At 45.7% G+C, this 23,639-nt stretch overlaps 1 protein-coding gene across 1 annotated transcript in view; it reads right to left on the bottom strand.

Annotated features, from left to right (window-relative positions):
• The window catches only part of LOC147634390 (sugar transporter ERD6-like 4), a 43,318-nt gene extending 25,396 nt beyond the window's left edge, over window positions 1-17,922 (bottom strand). Inside the window, exons 1-7 of the mRNA XM_086805545.1 lie at window positions 17,590-17,922; window positions 4,345-4,407; window positions 4,148-4,237; window positions 3,991-4,050; window positions 3,834-3,899; window positions 3,620-3,685; window positions 3,448-3,523 (exon numbers count right to left, since the gene is read on the bottom strand). Of these exons, the coding sequence (XP_086661671.1) occupies window positions 3,448-3,523; window positions 3,620-3,685; window positions 3,834-3,899; window positions 3,991-4,050; window positions 4,148-4,237; window positions 4,345-4,407; window positions 17,590-17,796 (628 nt within the window). The 5' untranslated portion in view covers window positions 17,797-17,922. The remainder of the gene's footprint in view (window positions 1-3,447; window positions 3,524-3,619; window positions 3,686-3,833; window positions 3,900-3,990; window positions 4,051-4,147; window positions 4,238-4,344; window positions 4,408-17,589) is intronic.
• Window positions 17,923-23,639: the final 5,717 nt, after the last annotated feature.

The following is a 23,639-nucleotide window of genomic DNA, read 5'->3' as shown; positions in this document are numbered from 1 at the left end:
GGTGCGGGCTTTCCGAGACCAGGTGGTGGATAGCTTGCCAGTAGATGGCAGCAGTTGGCAGGAACTTTCCAGTACTGAGGTTGGTAGTTCTTGTGTTCGTGAGTCAGAGGAAGCTGAACCGGTCACTTATGCTCTGATGTCTCGTCATGTTCGGGACATAGAACTTCCAGTAGTTGAGGATGTTCTTTCCACGGGGACCTTTCGGAAAGCCAGGCAGGTGACAGGTGCTTACTTGCAGAAGGAGGTGGTTTCTCCAGGCTTTGTGGTTCCGGATTCAGAGGGGGTGGTTGACAGGTTTCATCAAGTTTCCAGGACTTGCTTGTGCACCGTAACAGGTGTTCATCCTTGTGAGCAGTGTGATGTCTCTTTGACTCAGAAGCTGTATGGTTCATTGATCTGGTTGATGGACACCAGATTGGACGGGAGCTTCCTCGGTTGAGCTCATGGTTGCAGATGTCTCTTTGGGAGGCAGGATTGCGTTTCCTGTGGTTTCTGCGGCATGCGAAGGATCATGGACTCTTGTACACAGGAGGGGGATTGTTGGATGGAGTCCGACTCCGCGGTTGGAGTGACTCAGTTTGGGGAGGAGATCCGGACACGAGGAGATCTACTTATGGCCCAGGAGCAGTTTTACGGAGCAAGAGGAGGTTACATTGCAGGTTTGGGCTTTCACTGGAGGAACCCATGGTCATCCCGAGGCACTTTGTTCGTGACCAGATCGCTGCTGATGACATCTTGCTTGAGTTCTGTTCGACGGAGGACAGTACGGTGGACCTCTTCACGAAGTCGCTCTCTCAGGATTTGCTCAGGCGGCACCCCAGCTCCCAGTGGTTGGTCACACAACCAGGAGCTGAGAGGGGGTGTTAGAAGTCATCTCCTGTCTAGATTTATACACCAGGGCCTTTGTTGTGGGTGTGCCCGCCCTTATGAGGTGTTTTCCCATTTTTCCCCACTCTCCGTATTTTTCCTCTATTTTTTTCCATTTTTTTGAGGCTTGGGAGGGCTGCCAGATGATGCCAGGAGCACCCCAGTACTGGCCGACTGGATACCCTTGACCCCAGAGTATGAGATGGATCTATACGGAGATGCAAGCGTGTGGCTTTAGCCAGCCTCTTGCATACTTGGGATCGGTCTTTCAATAGTCCGCTCCAGTTGCATCCGACAAGTGCCTTCGACAGCCTCTGATCTAGAATCCCCTCATCCATTTGCCTAGTGGTCACATGCTAGGGGATCGCTCGCACGTATCATGGGAGATTTGAGTATGGGTCCCGCTCGGTCACTTGGAGATTGGCTTATTTTCAAACAACTGCCCCCGGAGGCCCAAGAGAGGAGCTTCATTGGGATACGGAGTAGGGAAAGACTTAGCCTTCGACATCGACTCTTCCATCCCCCTCAAGTGGCTAGCCCCGATCCTGGACCCTCCCCCACCCCCCCCAACCCCCCGCCCCCGCAGTGGTTGGGAGTGTTCACCAAACGACATTCCTTTGGCCGTGCATGTGCGGATGAGAGCTTTGCTTTACTCACCTTCGCTATCGGACCACATGGCAGTGTTCACCAGACATGACATTCCTTTGGCCATCCATGGTCGGATGAGAGCTCTACCTTACTCACCTTCTCTATCGGACCACATGGCAGACTTGAGAGAGTAGAGCTCCCTTTGGAGGATTTTGGTGGATGCACTTTGCAAAGAGTGACAGTGATCGGTTTCCATGTGCATGAGTGGCACATAGACCCTCCACCAGCCAAGGTGGCCAAAGAGGGGTTCTAGCATTTATGGATTTGGGAGGGTCACCCTCGCCCTCTCACACAACTCCAGCGGGACCCAACAAAGTGGAACTTGGCATGATCCCTATGGTAGTGAGGAGGCTCCCAGAACCCCTTTTTGGGCCTACACTGCACGGCTGGGCCACAAGATCCAGATGCTAGAGATTAAGGGCACTCTATCTGCAGCAGGATATTGGTAGCCTCAGGGCATCCCTCAGTTTCTCTCAGATTTTTGGAAGAGGCAGTGGGACAGCTTACGGCCGCAAAAGATCGCTCTCTTTCTGTGGCAGCTAGCACATCGGAGTCTGGCAATTGGCACTTGGTTGGCCATAGGAGGTAGGCAAGTAGCCTGTTCGCGGTGTGGCCATCTACAAGAGTCCCAATGTCACTGCCTTTGGGATTGCCCGAAGGCTCACTAGTCATGGGAGGGGATTCTCCACATTTTCACGATGGACCCGGCCCCCTCCTATGTAGTTATTTAGGGCTCAATTGCTTGGGCCACTGAGGCCATGACATATGAGAAGGAGGGTGGGGGACTTGCCCTACAGGTCTCTCATCTCCGTATTTCTGCAGTACCAGTTCCAACTCCCTCCACTGATCATTGGACTCCTGGCTCCAACAAGAGATGGGAGATTTGCAGCAGTATTGCTGCGTGGCACATTTGGAGAGCTCGTGTAGCGAGGCCATTGAGGGCACCCTCACCCCACCAGCAAAGTCCATTTAGAGCATCTAGCTTGATATCATTCATACCCTCTATGGATAGTGGGGGAAGCTTTAGGGTGGCTCCGACCGTATGCAGAAGCATCGTGAGGCCTTCTTGAGGATTTGGCATCATGGACCATTTATCATTGTCAGTGGTAGTGAGTCCACTTGGCACTATAGACCACCCGTGTAGCTACCCCCCCCCCCCCCCCCCCTCTCTTGTAGCCTTCTCCTCGGGAGAAGAGCACCCTTCCCTCCAATTTCCTGTTTCTTGCTCCCTCCTATGGAGCTGAGTTTGTGCTTGGCCATTATGGCTGCTTTGTTTGGTACTAATGAAAGGATCTTTTTCCCGGGAAAATAAATAAATAAATAATCCACAATATAAAGTAACAAGTTAGCATGCGGAGCTTTACACCATCAAGGAAACAATGCAACTAAGAGTTTACATGAAAGATTACATCAAACATCGAAAACAATCATATCCACTATGAATGAAAGAAACCATTTCATATTTCACATAAACAAACTTACATCGTGCCAAATAATACATTACCATTTTCACAAGTCAAAATATTCCCAAAGTTCTTATGGTTCAAGAACTTGGAACAGCTCAACCACCATCGTGTTTCTAAGCACCCCAGCGTAGATGTCATTTTCTCTGATTGGTATGGAACACCATGGCTAGGCAATGAATGAGGTCAAGAGGTGTTTGTCTAGCCTCAAAATACATGCCAGCCGTAAAGGCCAAAAGACCTATAACATGATGTGTTCCACTTGTCTCACTAACATCACCTTCCATTATTATTGTAGGGGCCGTGTAGTACAAGGGCGTATTTTAATTTTGCAGTTTTTGTTTATGATCTTTATGAAACTGTTGTAACACCTTCTGATCTCATAGACCCTTTGGGTCTTTAGTAGACGTTAATCAATCTCTCTCAAATACAAAAAACAAAATAGAAATAGGGTGACAAAATTTCTTACCAATTAAGGCCAAACTTTGCCATGATACTACAATCCCCAAAATATAGGCAAGTAAAATGCCCACCGTGACAGAAAACTGTCAGAAGCAAGACGTCATTGAGTCTATGACATGTAAAAGATCTTCACTCCACCTAAGCATACCTCATTGTTAAAAGAAGGACTATAATTTAACCTGGTTTGCAGTTCCAAGAAATCCTCTCATGTGCGTCGGAGCGATTTCAGCAATATATATAGGGACCTAAAAGAAATTTCCTGTCAATGTCAGCAGTCCTTGGACAAACCAAGATAATTAAGAAATCATAATTCTATGCCATGCAAGAATCCAAGGCTAAAGAATGAAAGAAAACTTCACCAAAGATCTAACACAAATGCTTGGCAATACTGACCGAGAATGATATCACACCAACTCCAAACCCCACCAGCAATCTTCCAATGTAAAGACTAGAGGGGCCCTGTTGCAGGTAGGAACCTAGTAAGAATATGTGTAGAACGGTATAAATTTCACACTTAATAAATCATAAAGCAGTTACAATCATCTATTACCCAGGCTAGTGCAATCACCAACCAGCCAGCTATGTTTGGGATTGCTGCACACACCAGAGACTGCAACAGATTTAAATGTTAGCTGCTACAGTAGTTATTAACTTCTGATCTTTCAATCTTGGGGAAAAGAGTCAGGTCCTCAAACTTGAGTGCTTACCCCTTTCCTTCCCAAGCACTCAGCCAGTTGGCCACTGATTAACGCTCCTAACATTGCACCAATATTTGAGAGAGAACCAAAAATTGAAAACTAAAACAGGCAAATGTCCCAAGTTAGAAGCTCCCCAAGCATGCCTTTGATTTTTCTAGAATGTATTAATTCTTCGAATATATCATGCAAGAAGTTTCAAAGTGTACCTGTGTGGTGGTGAGATTCAAGGATTTTGTCAGAGCTGTTTGTGTGGGTGAAGTGTAACCAATCTGCAACAAATTCCAGACCAGCACAAATATCCCAAACGTTAATTTCAAAAAAAGAAGCAATGAAAACAAAGAACGAAAATAACTGGTTCAAAGTTGCAGCATCCTACTAGTCATGCTCTAAGATTGTTTTTTTTACTTTTCAGAAAAGAGATTTCTATGAAGTAAAATAAAATCATACAAAGGGAGATCTCAAACCAAAAGGTAGGGAGATTTCAACCAATGGGGGGGCACTATGCTGCCATAAAGCCCTGTAGGAGTGGAGGAGAAGAAAATACCATGGTTCCACTCTCTCATAAATCTGCTGCGTTTTGTTTGCACGTCTCTGGAAGATCCCTGTATACGGGCCCAAGCGGCCAAAAGAGTGTGAACAATTCAACAATGTCACTCCATATACTGCAGATACACTGGGTGTAATAAACATGAATATCCCCAAAAGCCTTTAAGCATCTGGTCTTCTACACCGTGATACCAGCAATGATCTCCTATGTGGTGTCAATATTCAACAGAGGTAGTGTGTATCGTAACTGACGGGATATCCTGAAGCAAACATCTCTGAGCTATGCCCCTATGGACAAGAATAACAGGATCTGCATCACTGCCCTCAAAAAGAAGTTGTGGGCCAGACCAAGTCAACCATGCAAAAGCACCCCAAGTAATTTAGATTGGAACACTCCTCAATTTTCCCAAGAGCTAGGCTATAGAAACCCAAATCCTCTATGCTCCTTTGCACTCCCATAAGCAATGTCAAAAAGAAGTTGTGGGCCAGACCAAGTCAACCATGCAAAAGCATCCCAAGTAATATAGATAGGACCACTCCTCAATTCTCCCAAGAGCTAGGCTATAGTTACCCAAATCTTCTATGCTCCTTTGCACTCCCATAAGCGATGATACACTATCTTGAATAGAGCTAGGCATCTCGGACAAGAGGGATCCATGCCAAAAATAGATCTCCATTGGTTGGTGGGCAACCCTCCATGTAGAAACAACTAGAAGTAGGAAATCTGGCTCCTGCCAAAGTCTCTGCCAGAATCTCCTCTGAATGGGGGTTGTAATGTCATACAACTCCTAGTGAGACCTAAGAGTGGGAATTCTGTCCAAGCATAAGCAACCTGGCGTTATGTAATGCAAGGGCAATGAGTTTCACAGAATTCAACTACTGTAACTGTTGGATTATATACACCAAAATATCCTATATGACATTAGGGGACAGGGAGCTAAGGTTCATAATCATTTTATCCATGTAAAAGCACCACTAGATGAGTGAAAAGTTAGAGCCTATGAGTTATGCAACAGTGGAGAGATTCTAGGCTTTATGGAGGAGCTTTAGAAGAAGATGTAGGAGATGCTTCCTAAGATCATGCCCACAAGTTCCTTTGATGAATCAATGTACCCATTATGCCTATTTAAGAGGCTAACCAGTTAATACAAAGTGGTCTTGATTACGCTAATCACTCTTGTAATTATATTAATCCATGTCTTAATATCTCTAGCTTATGTTCATCATTATGTTTGACAATGATGCTTCTTGATCATTATGAGCCTCCACGAATTCATCAATTGGTATCAAAGCCATCACGATCATGAGTTCTACTTGCATTATTCTTATTATTATCTCAATTAATCACCATCATTAGTTTAATCATGTTTTAGCCTTTTTTTCCTCTCTCTGCCATACCCATCTGTAGTGGGGGCTTGATCACTCCCTCTACACACCATCATTAGAGATATTGCTTGTCTCACATTATTCCTAACTCAGAGGCGTGCAAGCAGACCAGAGGAATCAGCAAAAGACGGGGCGCATCGCTGGCGGGAAGCTCTGCACAAGCAACATGCAGATTTGTGTGAAAACCTAAAATTGGAGACTACTCAGCGTTTCGCTCTGATTCAAGCTATCCATGGGGGTTTCGGCACACGGCGAACATGCCTGTGTGGTCTGTTTTTAGTGAAAACATCACCAGACGGTGTTGTACTTGCTCTGCACAAACAGGGCGAAGCTTTGGTAAACATCATTTTAATCCTTGTTGCAATTGCTTAAAGTATTGTTCTATAGGCTCAAACCAAGGTTAATACATTGCTTCTCAATAACCTAGAAGCATTTCAACTCCCTCCAAGCCTAACCTCATCAATTGAATCCTCCAAAGTGGCTCTGTTTTCTTGTTTATAACAGAGGATTAAGCATCACTAATCAATGATTAATTAGCCCTAATCCAAGTCTTTTTTGCAATTGGTTGTTCATCCACGCCATTAGGGAGTTGTTACAATCTTCTATCAGCTCACATCATAGTTTCTCATTAATTTGGTAGCTCATTTATACTCTTCTTTCATTGCATCCTCAAACTGCCAAGCTCAAGTGAATCATCTAATAGGAATTACATTAAAAAGAAGATTACAAAGATCAAAAAAAAAGCCACACTACTATGCTTATGCAAGGGTTATGGGTTTAAGTGAATTTTTGAGCAGTAACATGCATATGTATGGAGAGGGTGAATTCTAGTTTGTTTTGCTATTCGAATCTGTAAAGGGACTAGACACTGCTTTTTGGGGATTCATCCCAAAGGTAGGACCCTTGGGACTAGACACTGCTTTTTGGGGATTCATCCCAAAGGTAGGACCTTCCCTAAAATGGCTTAGTCAATGAAGATAGATACGTTTAAAGGCCAGAATTTCCAAACTTGGCAAACTAAAGTTAAAAATGAAGAAAGGATTGTGGAATGTTGCAAATGGCAAAGACAAGAAACCAAATACAAGGGATGCAAAGGCTACATGGCTAGCCAAAGATGAAAAAGCACTTGCCAATGGTCGGACTGAAGTAGCGCACCCCCCCCCTCACTTGCCTTTCCGCCCCCTTTCCTTTCGCCGACTTTTTTTTCCTTTTTTTTAAATTTCTTTCTTGTCTTTTTTTGCCCTTTTCTTTTCTTTTTCTTTTCCTTTTTCCTTCTCTTTTCTTTTCTTTTTCCTTTTCTTTTCTTTTTTCTTTTTTCTTTTTTCTTTTTTTTTTCCTTTGCTTTTTCTTTTTTCTTTTCTTCTTCTTTTCTTTTTCTTTTTTCTTTTTTCTTTTTTCTTTTTTCTTTTCTTTTTTCTTTTTTTTTTCCTTTTCCTTTCTGCGCCCTCCGCCCCTCCCTTTCCTCTCTTCTCCACCATCTCTAGCCCGTCCTTGTTCCTCCGACAACGCCCTCAGGTTGTGGGTATTTCTTCATTGTCTCGGCAAGTTTCGGCCTCTTCTGGTCTTCGCCACCAGGAGGACTCCATGGCAGCCACTCCGTCTCCCCCGACCGAGGCCGACGTTACCTACCTTTCGTTTTCCAAAGCGGACCTGCAACTTCTCACTACGACTGTCGCATCCCTAGAGGCCTCCACTCTGGTATGCAAGATTGTCAGTAGCCACCCTGGTATGCAAGATTGTCGATAGCCGCCCCGCGCGTGTCCAACTCAGACATCGTCTTCGGGCTAGCCTCCTAGGTGCGCCAGTAAAGATCGCAGATATTCATCCTTTGGGGCGCGGCTACTACCAGGTTGAGTTCGACTCACCAGCGACGTCTGATCTTGTCATGCAGCTGAGCCCCATTGCACTGCGTACGGCCCAGGCCTTCTTTGCACAGTGGCAACATGGCTTCGACCCGGCATCTAACCCATTAGCTGGAGTTTCAGGCTTTCCCATGACAATCTGCTTTCCAGGCCTCAAGAAGGAATACCTTCCTCTTCTCCCAGTGATTGGTGGTGCCATCGGGAGAGTGTTGAAACCCCCCCCCCCCACCGCTACCTCGGCCCTCGCACAAGCAGCGGGGATTCCATCTCCACATTTGTATTGCCTCACCGGATTCTGTACCTCACATGATATCCATTCCTAGTCTTTGGGGCAATCCCAGTATGCAGCGAGTGGAGTATTTCGGCCTTCCAGTCCAATGCTTTATTTGCAAATAGACGGGTCATCTGGCCAGAGTTTGCCCTTGGTGTCAGACTAGGCGACCGCCCCCGGTGGTTCCCTCTCCTACTTCCCACTCAGATCCTCATCAGGGAGCCGAGGGAGGAGCAAGTTCCCAGGCCGCGGAGCACCAGGTTCCGACCATGGATGACCCATTAGCCGGAGAGTGGCAGACGATTGGCCCCCGCCCCGGTCGCCAGCCAAGCACCAGAGCTGAGTGTCGCTACCGTGCGCGCCAAGCTGGCAACATGCAGGAGGATTCGGTTCTGTCAGAGAACCGTTTCGAGCACTTATCACAGCACCCGCCCGCAGACGGCAGGCCCCCTCCAGTCACGGCAATGGGGCAGGTTGACCCAACCCTCGCTTCGTCGAGCCTTCCCCAGTAGCCTTCCTCTCCGATGGATACCTCTCAGCAGCATCCATCTCCAACCTCTCCGCCTTCCAAACCCCCCCCCCCCCCCCCCGGCAGCCGCCTCTCCCCCTCCCCCACCCTCGCCTCCAACTCTTCCCGCAGTCGCTCCAGTTGCCCCTTCCTCTTTCTCCGTGCCTACAATCCCCCGCCCTTCCCCGCCTCTCCAGAGCATTCCCGTCGGCCCCCTACAGCCCCCGACCCTTAGAGGAGACAACCGGCGAGTACCATTCACCGCTTGATTCATCGTTTCTCAGAGCCAGTGGAGATGACCATTGAAGCCTCGCCAGTGACGGCTCTCCCACCTGAGTCTCCAAGCGGCCCCCAGGATCTTGGGGTAGCCTGTGGATTATAGTTTCTTCCGATGTCTTCCGACCGAAGGGACAGACGGGTTCAAGGAGACCGTAGCCCCTATTCGGGTATGTGTGGTCTTCCACCTCTCTAGACCCTCCACGCCAAAGAATGGCACGATGATCTTCTCTGTCCCCTTGAGCGCAGCCCCTGAGACAAAGTGGAATCCAGAGTCGATGGCCGCTACCATACAGGATCAGGCAGTTGAGCTATTGCATCATCTGCAAGATCTCCGGATCACAGACGTTCTTACTCATCTATGGCCTTTGGCCAGGATGAAGCTTGGTGGATCAGCACACCGAGACCAGGGAGGGGAGATGGTGACCTCCAGCCTGGAGGTGCTGCTTTTTGTGTTCATGCATACCTCTCTTGGAGTACCTCTCCCCCCTTCTTACAAATTCCTCCTTTGTGATCGATGGAGCACGGAGTATGCATACTCTCGCGCTCGGGCAGAGTGGCAGGACATGGACGGCAGAATCCACGCCCACTTGGCGCATAGTCACCAGAAACGTTTCGGGGTTTTTGACATTTCGGGGTTTTTGGGATTTCGGGGTAAAACGTTTCGGCCTTCGGCTAAGAAACACTAAGGTTTCAGTTTTTTTTCTATATAATTTTGCATTGCTAAAGTTCCAAACAATTGGAACTTTTAACATTTTGAGAAACTTTTTTTTTTTTTGAGAAACCAAAAAAAATAGGAGTTATTGAAATGTTTCGGAACGTTTCTTGCGTTTCGGGGTTTCGGGGTTTCTCACTCCAAAAACACGTTTTCATGTGACTATGACTTGGCGCGACTCTGCACCAAGACAGATTGTGACTATTCCCCGTCTAAGCCCGCGCCCAAGACTTTTCGAGTGGAGGGAAGTTCCGGTAGTTCTGCCTCACACAGAGATTGATATGAGGATTGTCTCATGGAACATTCAGGGCTTAGGGGGGCCTCAGTGCTTTCAGAGGCAAGGCGTCCTTAGAGGAGAGCTGCATCAAGCTATGGTGGGGGGATCTATCGACATTCTTTTCCTTCAAGAGCACCATCTTACTGAGGGGCGTACCCACCGCTGCAGGAAGATTCTACCAAGAAAGAGTCATACTTTTTGGTCTCCATCCTTCGGCCCTTCGGGGACGCAGGGAGGAGTGTCTCTCTCTATCAGTGAGCAGCTTCTGCCGTCTGTGACAGGATCAAGAGTCATAGTTCCAAGACGTGCTCAGTGGGTTACCATTCTAATGGGAGAGGATAGCGTTGGCTTCCTCAACATTTATGCCCCGAATGCGGCTGCAGGTAGAGCTATCTTTTGGAGCACTGTCCGACAGGCCCTTCCCCGGGCTGATTTTTGGTGCATGGGCGGCGACTTCAACATGATAGAGGCAACAGAGGACAGACTTGGAGGTGGCACGGCCACTATCTCACAGGTGGAGTACTCTGCATGGGAGGAGATGATACTGATTCTTAGGGGACAGGCCCTTGGCATCTTCCAGAGTTTGGGCGCAACCCTGGGAGTCCTAGCTTTTCTCGATCGGATAGGCGGAGCACTGGCCCCAACCTCTCTCGGCTGGACAGGTTTTATGTTGACGAGTGGGCTTGCAGCCATGGAGGCATGGTTGGTATTTTGGCAGGCACTACATTTTCAGATCATGCCCTAGTTATTCTGTCCCTAGAAGACCCATGGAGGCATGACAGACATGCGAGCTCCAGGATTCCATACAGCCTCATTCAAGACATCGAGATTTGTAGCCGGATTGAGCAGATATGGATGGATCTAGACTTTTACTCAAGATCTACAGCGTGCACTTTGGATGAGGGCCTTGGGGAGGTCAGTATTTTCTTACAGGAGGCAGCCCAGAGGAGATTGGAGGGATTTCGGGAGCAGGAGAGGAGTCTGAGGAGGGGCCTAGCCTCTTTACATTGTCTTTAGGAGAGTTCCCTGCACAACCCGTGGATTGAGAGTCAGACCGCAACTGCCCGCATGGAGATTCGGTCCATTGAGGAGAGGAGGGTGGAGTATAGATACCATGCTAGGACCTCGTTCTGGACTCAAGCCGGTGACAAAGTTACTCGAGACTTCTTTTGAGATTGCTGGCGCTCACAGGAGGAGAGATGGTATTCGCAGGCTACGTGGCCAAGATGGAGTTATTGTTTCCGATCCCCCGCAAGTGAGAGCCATCGCCATGGATTTCACCGGTGCCCCATTATCCCCCCAGATGCACGCGAGAGTCTAGAGACACACGAGAGAGAGGTGGGTCGCCCCTCCCTTCGGTCTTTCTTATTGACCCCTTTCACTGCAGAGGAGCTAGCGGAGGCGATGAAGGCATTACCCAAGGGCAAATGCCCGGGGGCGGATGGGCTTCCTCCTCCTTTCTTTCTTCGCCATTGGGACCTCATGGAAGGTGGCCTTCACGCTGCCTTCAATGAGATTATGCTCACAGGTGCCATGCCAGGGAGGCTCACAGAGGGCTTGATACATTTGATTCCCAAGGAGAGTGGTGATAGATTGGAGATCCAGCAGTGGAGACCCATCACACTTCTAAGGACGGCCTACAAGATTTCGGCCAAGGCCATCAACAGGCGACTTCAGCCTTCCCTCCCAGACTTGATCCATGACACTCGGATTGGTTTTGTTCAAGATCGGAGTATTCTAGACAACATCTTTACCTTTTGGGAGGCGACAGCTTCAGCCAAGATGTGACAGCAGGGCCTCATTGTGCTACTCCTTGACTTTGAGAAAGCTTATGATAGGGTGAATTGGAGCTTTCTAGAGGGCACTGTGAGCCGGATGGGATTCCCCGTGGAGTGGATTCACAAAGTCTTAGGACTTTATTCAGCATCTCACAGCCAGGTTCTCATTCAAGGAGCCCGAGGCGACAGATTCCCCCTTTCCCGCTCGGTTCGACAAGGCTGTCCTCTGGCACCGTACCTCTTTCATTTGTCGCCAAGGCAATGAGTAGTTTTCTCTCCGCCCAGGAGACTAAACTTCAGGGATTGCGCCTTCCCCTCCGCTCGCAAGAGAAGCTGCTGGACTCAGAGTTTGCAGACAACACAACAGCCTACCTTGCTGGAGATGTTGGGAATCTCCAGAGATTCGCAGAGGCGATAGAGATTTTCTGTCGTGCATCACGAGCAAAGATCAACTAGCACAAGTCGTGTGGTTTTTGGGTAGGCTCAGCACCCACCCCGGCGACCAGTTGAGACTTTCCAGTGGATCTCGAGGGGCACTCCAGTCCAATACCTTGGCTGCCAAGTTGGCATTGATCTCTCTCTCGAGCAGCAATTCACTCCACTTCTTCTGAGTATTCGGATGAAGCTTCTATATTGGAGCTCGGCGAGGTTATCCCTTGCAGGCGCAGAGTGGTGGTGGCGAACCAGGTACTGCTTGCCACCATGTGGTACATCACCTTGTGTTGGGCCTTTTCTCGGGCTTGTATTGGCCAGGTACAGCGTTTGATCCGGAACTTCTTGTGAACCGGAAGTGATGGGAGGCCAGCCAAGACCAAGGTGGCATGGAGAGTGATCATTCAGCCACATAGCAAAGGGGAGCTTGCACATATCCTAGGGCGCCTTGAGCATGGGACTAGCCAGGTCTCTTGGAGATTGGGTTGCACACAGGCAATTACCTCAGGAGGAGCAGCAGAGAGGCCTGACAGGGATCCGAGGTAGAGACAGGCTCAACATCGACATTGACTCAGCTATCCCTCCAGAGTGGCTGACTCCTATTCCAGACCCGACCCCCCCAATATGGCTAGGCTATTCACCAGACACGATATTCTCGTGGCGGTCTATGGAGCAGATGAGGACCATTGTCTGCTCACTTTTTCTATTGGATTACATGGCAGATTAGAGAGATCAGAGCACCCCTTGGAGGATCTCAGAGGATGCACCTTGCAGGGGGTGAGGGTGATTGGTTTTCAGGCACGTGCATGGCACATAGATCCAACACCAGCCAAGGTGGCCAAGGAGAGATTTTGGCGGTTATAGATTTGGGAGTGCCGACCTCTCACGCGGTTGCAGTGGGACCTTGGAGAGTGGACGTGGCATGATCCCACAAATCGGGTGGAGACTCTAGATGCCCCTTTCTTCGCATATACAACAAGGCTCGGCTGCAGGATCCAGATGTCGGAGATAGATGGCACACCAACAACAGCAGCACACCAGCAGTCTCAGTCTCAGGGCCTATCACAGCGGTTCCTTTGAGATTTCTGGAAGAGGCTTTGGGACAGCTTTCGACCGAGGAAGATCACTCTCTTCCTCTTGTTGACGGCACATAGGAGTCTAGAAATGGGTACTTGGCTGGCAGTTAGAGAGCAGCCAACAGCTTGCCCGAGGTGTGGCCACCCCCAGGAGTCTCAGCGACGTTGCCTTTGGGATTGCCCGAAGGCTCAGCAGATTTGGCAGCGGATTCTCCACATCTTTGCTATGGACAGGTCACAGGGCATCGACCCGGATTATCACTTGGGGTACCGTCGCTTGGGCCACCGAGGCTAGAGCGGTCAGGACTTACGAGGAGGATGGGGGAGGCCATGCCCTTCAGGTTTCCCACCATCGTATTGCAGTAGTACAGTCACAGCCCCACTTGCATGGCGTCCAGGCTCATGCCAGCGCTAGGAGATTTGCAGTAGCATAGCAGCCTAGCACATCTAGCGTGCTTGATGTAGCGAGGCCATCGAGGGTTGTTTTTTTTTACAGCCCTCTTGCTTCAGAGAAGGTTTACTATCAGAGGACAGAGGACAGGGCTCTCAAAAATTTCTTTGCTGCCATTTCTTCTCCACACTCTTACGCACTGTAACAGTGGTGCTTAGTAGGTTGTCAACGGACTACCTAAGTAAGAGGAGGATTATCTGTCAGCAAACATGGCTTCCGGAGATTTCTATACAGTAGTTCCTTCTCCAAATTCAACTCGAGGGCCTTCTAGGCCTGAATCCTACCCTCTCTCCTCTACTGAGGCACTTTGGATTCATCAAATTCTGGAGCATTTGTGTTGTGCCAACACTTCCCCAGTTACCATCTTCTTGGATTCTTAGAGTGCTATTGCTCTAGCTCAAAATCCTGTGATACGGGGACGATCCAAGCATATTGAAGTGCATTATCATTTTGTACATGAATGGATCGAGTTGGGACTTCTTCGGCTGGCCCACTGTTCTACCAAGGACAATGTGGCTGATCTCTTCACCAAACCACTTCCGAGAGCTACTTTGGAGGTGTTACTTCAATGTGTTGGTATTGCACCGCCCCTCTGGCGCTAAAGAGGAGGTGTTGGAATATATCATCTCCAAAGGGTCTACATACACCTTTTCATGCTTGTACTCGTCAGTTTATGAGACCCTGCATTGGCATATTTAGCATATATTATTTAGGCATTTTTTACCATTTTTTAGGCATTTTATAGCATTTTATTCAACTGGACAGCTCTCGGCCTGCTACAGCTGGCCAACCAGTTCTCTGGAGGGATATATAAGGGTGCTCACCCTTCCCCTCACTTTTCATCTCATTCTTGCATATCTACTGGAGTTCATTGGCTGTAGCAGCAATCTCTTATGCTTGTAAGCACCTATGAGCTTCTCTCGTGCTCATTTTCAGCAATAATCAACTGTTTCCAGCCTTGTACAATTTGTGTTTTTGCACCTACAACCTATGATGCTCTTTCTTTCATCCCGGTGGAGTCACAATGAGTGCAGCCATGGGGTATAGAGCCCCCAGGTGGGTATCATGGGGTATGAAGCCCCATGATGCTTAGCTTGGCCGCCATGGTACAAGGATGAGTGAAGGAACAAGGGGTTGCAGGTTTTCAAGAAGGGATGAAGTTCTCAGCCCAAGAAACGTGCAGGTCTTCAGCTCAAGGAGGGACAAGAGGAACAGGTGCACATTTCTCAACGCAAAACAGAGCATTAGAGATTGGTGCAATCCAAGTTTGCAGCAAAAGGTTTCAAGACAAGATCCAAGTGGTCAAGAGTGCCTCAAGTTTTGGAAGCATGATGCCATGGATGGAGTTCACATTCAGTAAAGGGATGATGACAGTCATCTACAAGGAAGGTGGATTCCCGTCATCGTGCTTAGTAGAAGGGGATGTCAGATGCCTGGCATGTGGACATGCTTAATCCCCAATTTTGGCTATAATTAGGAACCTTGTCAACCATTGACCAGCTTTTCATGGGATTTTTTATATTTATTTTCCAAGTGACATGGGCGATAGCAGTCGGGTGGTGGTAGGAGCAATTCCATGAGCCTATAAATAGCATGGCCTAGTACACTCATTAGTCATATGATCCCAAATTTGTGGGGCAGGTCATAGGCTTAGGTGTTTTCTTTTGGAGGCCGTGTTGGCTAGGATCTATGTACCTATTGATACATATATACAAAAAACATCCCCTGAGCTGGAGGTCTAGATAACTTTGTTGGTCTCATAGACCCTTTGGGTCTTTTCAAGACCTTAATCTCTCTCTCTCTCTCTCTCTCACACACACACACACTGACTTGCATCTTTAGAGTATTGCTAATAGTTTTTCTAATCTATATGTACATTTTACTAATTGAAAACATTTCTCTAGCCATGGAAAATACCTGAGGTGTACTACTAAGTAAGTAATGGAGAACCAATAGAGTGAGGTATATTTATGGAAAAATCTAGACTTGTGCAAGCAATGCATTGTGTTGTAGTCAAGACTCAAGTTGAAGAGGTGAATGCAACGAAAAAAAAAGGGGAGCGACAAGCAATGAGCAACCATAGAAGGGTAAGAGCAATTCCATGAGCCTATAAATAGCGAGGTCTCGTTAGTCATATGATCCCAGGTTTGTGGGACAGGTCATAGGCTTGGGTGTTTCCTTTTGGAGGCCATGTTGGCTAGGATCTATGTACCTATTGATACATATATACAGAAAACATCCCTTGAGCTGGAGGTCTAGATAACTTTGCTGGTCTCATAGACCCTCCTTTGGGTCTTTTCAAGACCTTAATCTCTCTCTCTCTCTCTCTCTCTCTCTCTCACACACACACACACACACACACTTGCCTCTTTAGAGTATTGCTAACAGTTGTTCTAATCCTTATATACATTTTACTAATTGAAGGACGTTTCTCTAGCCAGGGAAAATACCTGAGGTGTACTAAGTAAGTAATGGAGAACCACTAGAGTGAGGTATATTTATGGAAAAATCTAGACCTGTGCAAGCAATGCATTGTATTGTAGTCAAGACTCAAGTTGAAGAGTTGAATGCAACAAGGAAAAGGGAGCAACAAGCAATGAGCAACCATAGAAGCGTAAGAGGCTCTAAGGTCTGCATTCTAACAAAATCAAGGAATATAATCTGACCCTATGATCTTACCACTACAACTCACGATTCAGGCACCAGCACATAAGTATTTTGTCTAATTTCTCATGTGTCCGAATCGGTTTCTGTGGACAAATGAGAAATTGACAAGTAAGAAGTCTTGTTCTTCTTTCCATGGTCAAGTCATGGGATAGCACAAAAGAACAATTTGGCCCCATCTACATGACTAGGGCAGGTAAAAATTAGGAGGTAAATCATGCGACTCCTGCTACATATTCCTCAGAAGGAACCGTATAGGGAGGGATTCCCCAATAACACCATATTAGTGAATTTGGGAATTTCTCAATTTCCATTTTTGAATACTTAAAAAAGGGGACATGGATAACATGTTTGTAAGTTTCTCAAAACCCTATCATATGACCTATCGTTGGAAAGCGCTTGAAAAATGGAATCTAAAGAGCTATAAAGCGCTCATTTTGGATTAGTGGTGTTCAAGTTATGGTTAATCCAAACTTTTGACCACGTGTCCCAAACTTGTGGGAAATTCCCATATTCCCCAATATGGTGTTCAATAGTACACATGATGGCACTATAACCTAGTTTTTAATCTTTGCAATAGAATAAGGAACATGACTAGCCGAAGGAGGTGTAGCTTTGAGTCCTAAGGGAGCTCGCCATAGGCACACATCACCTTAGTGCATATCTTCTCACCACTTTCGGGTGGGCTACCTAGATACTGCCTCCAGACGGGCAATACTGTAACTTCTGAAGGATCTACCATTTGAAAAAAAAAAAAAAAAAAACGAATAAGAAACATGTCTAGCTAAATATCCAGGCGTGTAATAATGTAACTTCTTAAGGATCTACCATTTGAAAAAAAAACGAATAAGAAACATGTCTAGGTAAATATGCAGGCTTCCAGATTTCAGCACGCATATTTGTTGGTGTTCCGGAAAAGTGGTCTCCACATGTGCTAATTATTAGGGTTTCGACAGCCAAATACATGACGGATCATACGTAGTCCACATAGTACACTGATTTAAAGCAGGCTTTAGGCATGACACCCTAACCTGCATCAACATCCGAAGGTGCAAGCCAGACATGATGGCTCAAAAAGACCTAATTTAGTACAGGGCTTACAAATGACCTCCGTTTTCCAAACCCTAATCGACATACATTTGCAATGCAGCGCACGTATCGACACAGAACAGGGATTTTCTTAACCTAGAACTCAGCTGCGGAACTTACCGAGAAGCCGAATTGGATAGGCCCCAGGGCTGCCACAGAGGTGCAGAGGACGGCGATAGCGACGCTCCCCGTGAATCCATCAGATCTGCTCCTGCGTCTGCGCCTGCGCCTGTCTCCAGTCGCTATCTTGAAGGAGCTTCGTAACAAAGGTTCCCTGAGAGGGCCGTTGCCCCCGCCGCTCTCCATGTCAGCCCTACTATTAGCCATGGTGATGTATATCGCACATAGAAATGATGCACAAGAGCAGAGTAGACGATGATGGCTGAAAAGAAAATACGCAACAAGGGAAAATCTAAGGAAATGATGGCTTTGTAACAGAGCTACCACGACAGAAAGTTGGCAGCACGGGCTGCTTATTTTGCTGACTCAGCTCACGTTTGCATGCCGTCGGTTTGGTTTCACATTTTATAAATTGTCCGGGCTCCAAACTTTGTGTAAAACCAAATATGTGCGAAATGAACATTTAACGGTATTCATGGTCACATATTGAGGTACATGTAGCACTCGTTTCCTTGCATGGTTTAGAGCGCTTCAAACCCTCTCCTGGGATCTTATTGCTCAATCATGATTGTGTTTATATGGAGGATTTGTCCACTTCTCCATGTGGGGCGAATGCTCCTTGAAATCTGCTCCTTGCAATTATGATTGTGTTTATATATTTGGGACTTCACAAAAATGAGAATATGTATGTACATCAACCCACCCTTTGAGCTAAAGATGTTGCATCATCCCTTAACTGTCCTAGAAGCAATCCCTAGGAGCCCATGATGCATCCTATCCCCTTTTGTTTTGTAGTATCGCGTTCAATGTTCATAGTGATAACCATTTTTTGTCATCCCTTTTTAGTGGTTATGGTAATTATACTACTCCATGTTTTATTATGAAATCGTACATTATCAAACTTTTGAAATTGTAAAAGAGCTTTGTGATTTGGTTAATGTATCATAATCTAAGTTGTAGATTGGAAGCATTCAAACTATGTAGTGAGGGTTTAGATGATAATTCTACATTGTGAGTTGATGTAGATGATAATTATGATTTATTACGTAGTAAGGGGTTATGATTTCCTATGTAGATCAAAGGCCAAGGAAGATGTATTAGATAAATAGTATGCCAAATACATAAGTGTCTAAAATTGCTCGCAAAATGCCGAAGTGGCAAAAAAAGCTCGTAGAAAAAATCCCCCATGTTGATGTGGGGTCATTTTGGACAAAAGGGCTTCATTAGGACTCCTTGCAATGGATTGGTCATCATGCTATTGACGTGAAAATTCATCATGCTATTGACATGAAAATGTATATCTTATTTTCACAGACGTGAAAATATAACATATTTTACATGAACACGAGGTCATATTGAAGAAGACGGCTTCATTAGGTCTCCCTGTAAACGGATTGGGTCATCGTACTATTGACATGAAATGCATGTCTAATTTTCACAATTGTTAAAATCTCTTAGATTTTCACGGACATGAGAATCCGAATCATATGATAAATCTAGGTGATTAGAAGCGTTAGTGTAATTTCCTCAATCATTAAACTGTTGGTATGTCAATAACCATTTCCCATTAGTAATTTCCTCAATCATTAGAGTGCGAGTTTGATTTTCACGTGCATGAAAACCATGATAATTTTCACGACATGAGAATTGAGTTTTTTGTTAGAATAGGAAGAGTTAGAATGTTAGCTTAGTAAACATGGTGTTAGTGTTAATAGGAGGCCACAATGAGTGAAAAAAAAATCTTTCAATTAATCGTGGAAAGCTAAGGTTTTTAAACACTAACGCTAGCTAAGGTTGATAGGGCCTTTTTAAATATTTGGGATTTTTTTAAAGCTGAAACGTTGCAACCGTCCCCCCTTGATTGCCTTCACCACATCAATGATGGGAGCCAATTCCACATGTGCAGTGTCATGTGTTGCAATGCTAGCCCGTATGAGAAAGACAATGTCCACCACAGCTTCACGGCATTCATCCGACTGATTGCATTCAAATTCACTGTCGCCTCCTCTTCGCTTTGTCCACCTGAAAGAAACATCACCCCAGGAACGGCCACAACAGGCACCATCCGTTTTGCAAACATTGTAGTCTCTCTCCCTCGTCGTGCCCAGCCCCTCGCACATGTCGCCTTTCTCGCTTAACCCCGGGGATTTCAACATGAAGGAAGTCATTCTCATTAGCATCTTCACCAACGCTAGTAGCGCTTTTGGTAATGGTCCTACCTACGCCATGGGTATTGTCAACGTCGTCAAATCCCTCTACCATCGCAACTTCTCTTTTGTTGTTGGCTTTATGTTTATCATTTCCACACATGTAACACGCTCTTAAGTCAATCAACATGAGAAACACCTAGTTAAAGCAACAAGACGATGGGATCGAGTCATGCATGTGTGATTGAAGTATGTGTGGGAATCCATATTCCATACGTGTGTGGTGATGGGCAAAATAATAGTAATTTGTAACAAAATAGCAAGCGCAGGGCCCGCTGTGGTGTTAGCAAAGTAAGCTTCTCATTATAATGTTCTAATACATGACGTAGTACTACTAATGTTTATTGATGAGGAGTAGTGGCTGATACTTCTACACTTTGATTAATAAATAGTTGAATTGAGTTTGGTGGTGGTGGGCATTGTTGGCATAGTAAGCTTCCAATTATAATGTTCTAATACACGACGTAGTACTAAGATTTTATTTAATTTGGAGATGGGGAAGAAGTTATGCAGGTGGTTCACTCCCTCCCAATGGTAGCGATGTCGAACACTCGTAGCAAATGATCTTTCACAGCGTAGCAGTCGAGCGTTATTGATCTTCAATGAAAGCAATTCACAGCGTTATTGATCTTCAATGAAAGCAATTCACAGCGTAGCAGGCGAGAAAAAGCAAATGATGCAATTCACAAAGAGTTTTCTTGGGTGACCACAACCAGTAACATTTTTAATATGTTTCTCTCAATTTTTAATCCATATATATTTTTGTCATGAAAAATAAAAAATATCTATAGTTTTATTTTTGTCTTCCTCTTTCTAAAATCGATAGTTATCTTTTTCCAAATAGTAGAGTGTTAAATATTAATAGTGATGAATGTGGGAATAAATATTAATAGTGGTTACCATGATAATAGTTTTAGTGATGAATAAATGGTTGCTAGGGGGTTGTGTAAAGTGGATCTTAGTACTTCAGTATTCTAGGTTTAAAATAAAGAGATTTTAGTATATGTGAATAACCGCTGGGTTCTTTTGTGTGTGGACAACCTCTTAAAGAGGATCTTATGTGAATAACCCCTTGTGTGGTTTCTTTTTGTGTGTGGACAACCTCTTAAGAGGATCTTAGGTAAGCAATTATGTATGTAGATAAGACAGTTGGCATCATGTTTGACATGTGGCATCTACATGATGGTAGCATATGTATACACCCCCTATAATGTTATGAGTATGCCTAGTCTGTCAAGTTAATCTGGTGCCCTCTCCCTTAATCACTCTTGTTAAATCCTTGTGATTAACTCTTAATCGCAACGTCTGGTATCAAAGTCTCGTGTCCAATTCATCGCACGTCTCTGGTGCACCAGTTTGGCCTTCACCTGTTCCTCGTCGCTGCTTGTCTTCTTACATGCTCTGTTCCAGCCGACTCGCTCGCCCACGACTCTACGCCATTCGTTGTTTCTCCCGTGGTGTTGCATTGGTGGGCCATAGTTACTTCTCTGCCAGTTTCTGCTCCTTTGTCGGGCGGCTCTAGTGCCAAGCCAACCACTACCACTAGAGCCTCTGCCCAGAACCGGCGTACTTTATGATAGCTCCGCCCAGTGATGGCCATGGGGGGCAAGGCATTGGGCGGTGCTCCTGCTACCAACTCATTACCTGGGCGGTCCGACTTTTCCCCTACTAGCCTGAGCTGGCCAGTAGTCCTCTTTTTGGCCCAGCAATCGTCTGTGTTGCCTGTTCTTATGTCCTTTCCGTTGGTGCTCCTCGTGGCAATTCTACTTCACCATCACCGGGTTTCATCAACCAATACGAGGATCTTGTTCATCACTCGTAAAACTTTGAGGTACTGTTTTTTGATTTGGGACTTCACAAAAATGAGAATATTTTTTGGATCTCAGTGCAAGTCTAAGCACTCTTGCATCAATGCAATCAGATGCAATCAACTATCTGGAGCATTATTTAGGCTCACTCAGGTGTACATCTAGTGTGAGGATGGCACAAAGAGGATCATATACCTTTGGGTGAAGATAGGATAGATAGATGGGTCTAATTACTCTTTGTGGAGCTTTATGTTGAAAAGTTTGTTTGTTGAAAAGTTTGTTGGTAGCCAAGACTTTGGGAGATTTTTATCATTGTGGGGAGAAACCTTGTCACTCCATCCCATCCTCCTCCAACAACAAAAATTGCACAAGTTCATATAGTTTCTCACGTGGTGGCTTGAGTCTAAGAGGTTACTACTTATCCTTCTAAAGAACAATGTAGGTGGGACTCCAGGGATGTCCAAGCCATGTCCATGATTGCTCCTTCTGTGAAGTGAAGTATCATACCTTTCATCCGATCTTATAGCTCTTCTAGGGCTGCATTTTAAGGTCTTTGAAGCCATGTTCCAAACGTGCAGTGAAGCTAGCTAGAGTCATGTCCTAATATATGAGTTGGAGAGCCTTGATATGCAAGAAGGAAATTCTAGCATCTAATCAAGGTGAAGGACCTAAAAGAAGAGTTGTTGAACATCAATGAGATAGTATGAGACATAAAGTTGGTCACCACTACTCTCAATTCCTTACGTCCTCCTTATCAAAGCTTTCACACTTTCTTAAAATCTTTCCATGAGAGGTAAAGGCAACCCTATTTGTTTTGAAGAGTGGTTGGATTGGTTGGGTTATTCCTTCAGGAAGAACCGGTAATGAAGAATAGATCACGCGGAGATGCTTCTAGAGAATACCAAATACCAATCCTACTTCTGTAGGGAAGGTAAAGACAAAGTGGACTCATCTAGGGCTAACACCAAGAAAAAGGAAAATGTCATTACTACCACAAGCCTAGGCACTACATCAAGGAGTGTGTCGTAAATGACTTGCCAAGCTGAAGACTGATGAATCGACAAACTTTGCTACCTCTACCTCCAATGAGAAGAAGATATGCAACAAACCTACCCACATTATCACTATGGGGAGAGAATGTTCAATACCAATAGTGATGAATGTGGGAATAACAAGTGTTGGTTGTGTAAACTAGCACCTGATAACTTAGTATTCTACTTTTAAAATAAAGCGGTTCTAGTGTTCTTTTGTGTGTGGACAAAACCTCTTAAGAGGAACTTATGTAAGCCATCATGTATGGTGACACCTCTTCGGGGCAGTTGGCATCATGGTTTCACATGTTGCATGTGTGGACCACTGTGATGATAATCGGAGTAGCCCTATATATCTCACATCCACCTTAACACAAGTGCCATAATTCAGGGAGTCACTTCTGTCGGTCCTCACCTATCCCAGAAGCACAAATACTCCAAGTACCGGCATCAGGAGCCACATATGTCTAAGTACCAGTAGGCATACTTAGTCACCAACAAGCACTACCTTGTCTGTTTTACTCCGAAGGCGCTTCCTTGTCCATCACACGAATCATACTAAGCGCACATCCATGTTCAATGGAGAGGGGTCAAGGTTTCTGACTACCACCTTCGTGCGATGCACCCTACGGATGACACCCACACATCATGGTCCATTTTTTGTCTGTGATTCTGAGCATGCAAGACCAACGAGCTTGTGGACACGAGACCTCACACGTGTAACAAGGCTAGATAAGCAATTTGTGTTATACATCTCTTTGGGCAACATGGTGACCTTCAATGAGAAATCGCTAGAGTTCAAGAAGCGAGTGATGATGCTATATTTACTGTACGCAAATACGGTACACAAACACTTGGTTTTAATGCGCAAATAGAGACATTTAATGAAAACAATGACAAATAAAAGTGGCTTAATGTGCTTCCAACAAGTAATGGCGTTTATAAGGGCCTAAACACACCCACTAACATTAACTTGGCTACATAATATATATATATATATATAT

The sequence above is a fragment of the Cibotium barometz genome, chromosome 11, assembly GCF_041138505.1.
Source record: "Cibotium barometz isolate CiBa-2024 chromosome 11, ASM4113850v1, whole genome shotgun sequence".
Taxonomy (NCBI): Eukaryota; Viridiplantae; Streptophyta; class Polypodiopsida; order Cyatheales; family Cibotiaceae; genus Cibotium; species Cibotium barometz.
The sequence above is the reverse complement of the archived record's forward strand: the minus strand, read 5'-3'. Positions and strand labels throughout refer to the sequence as shown.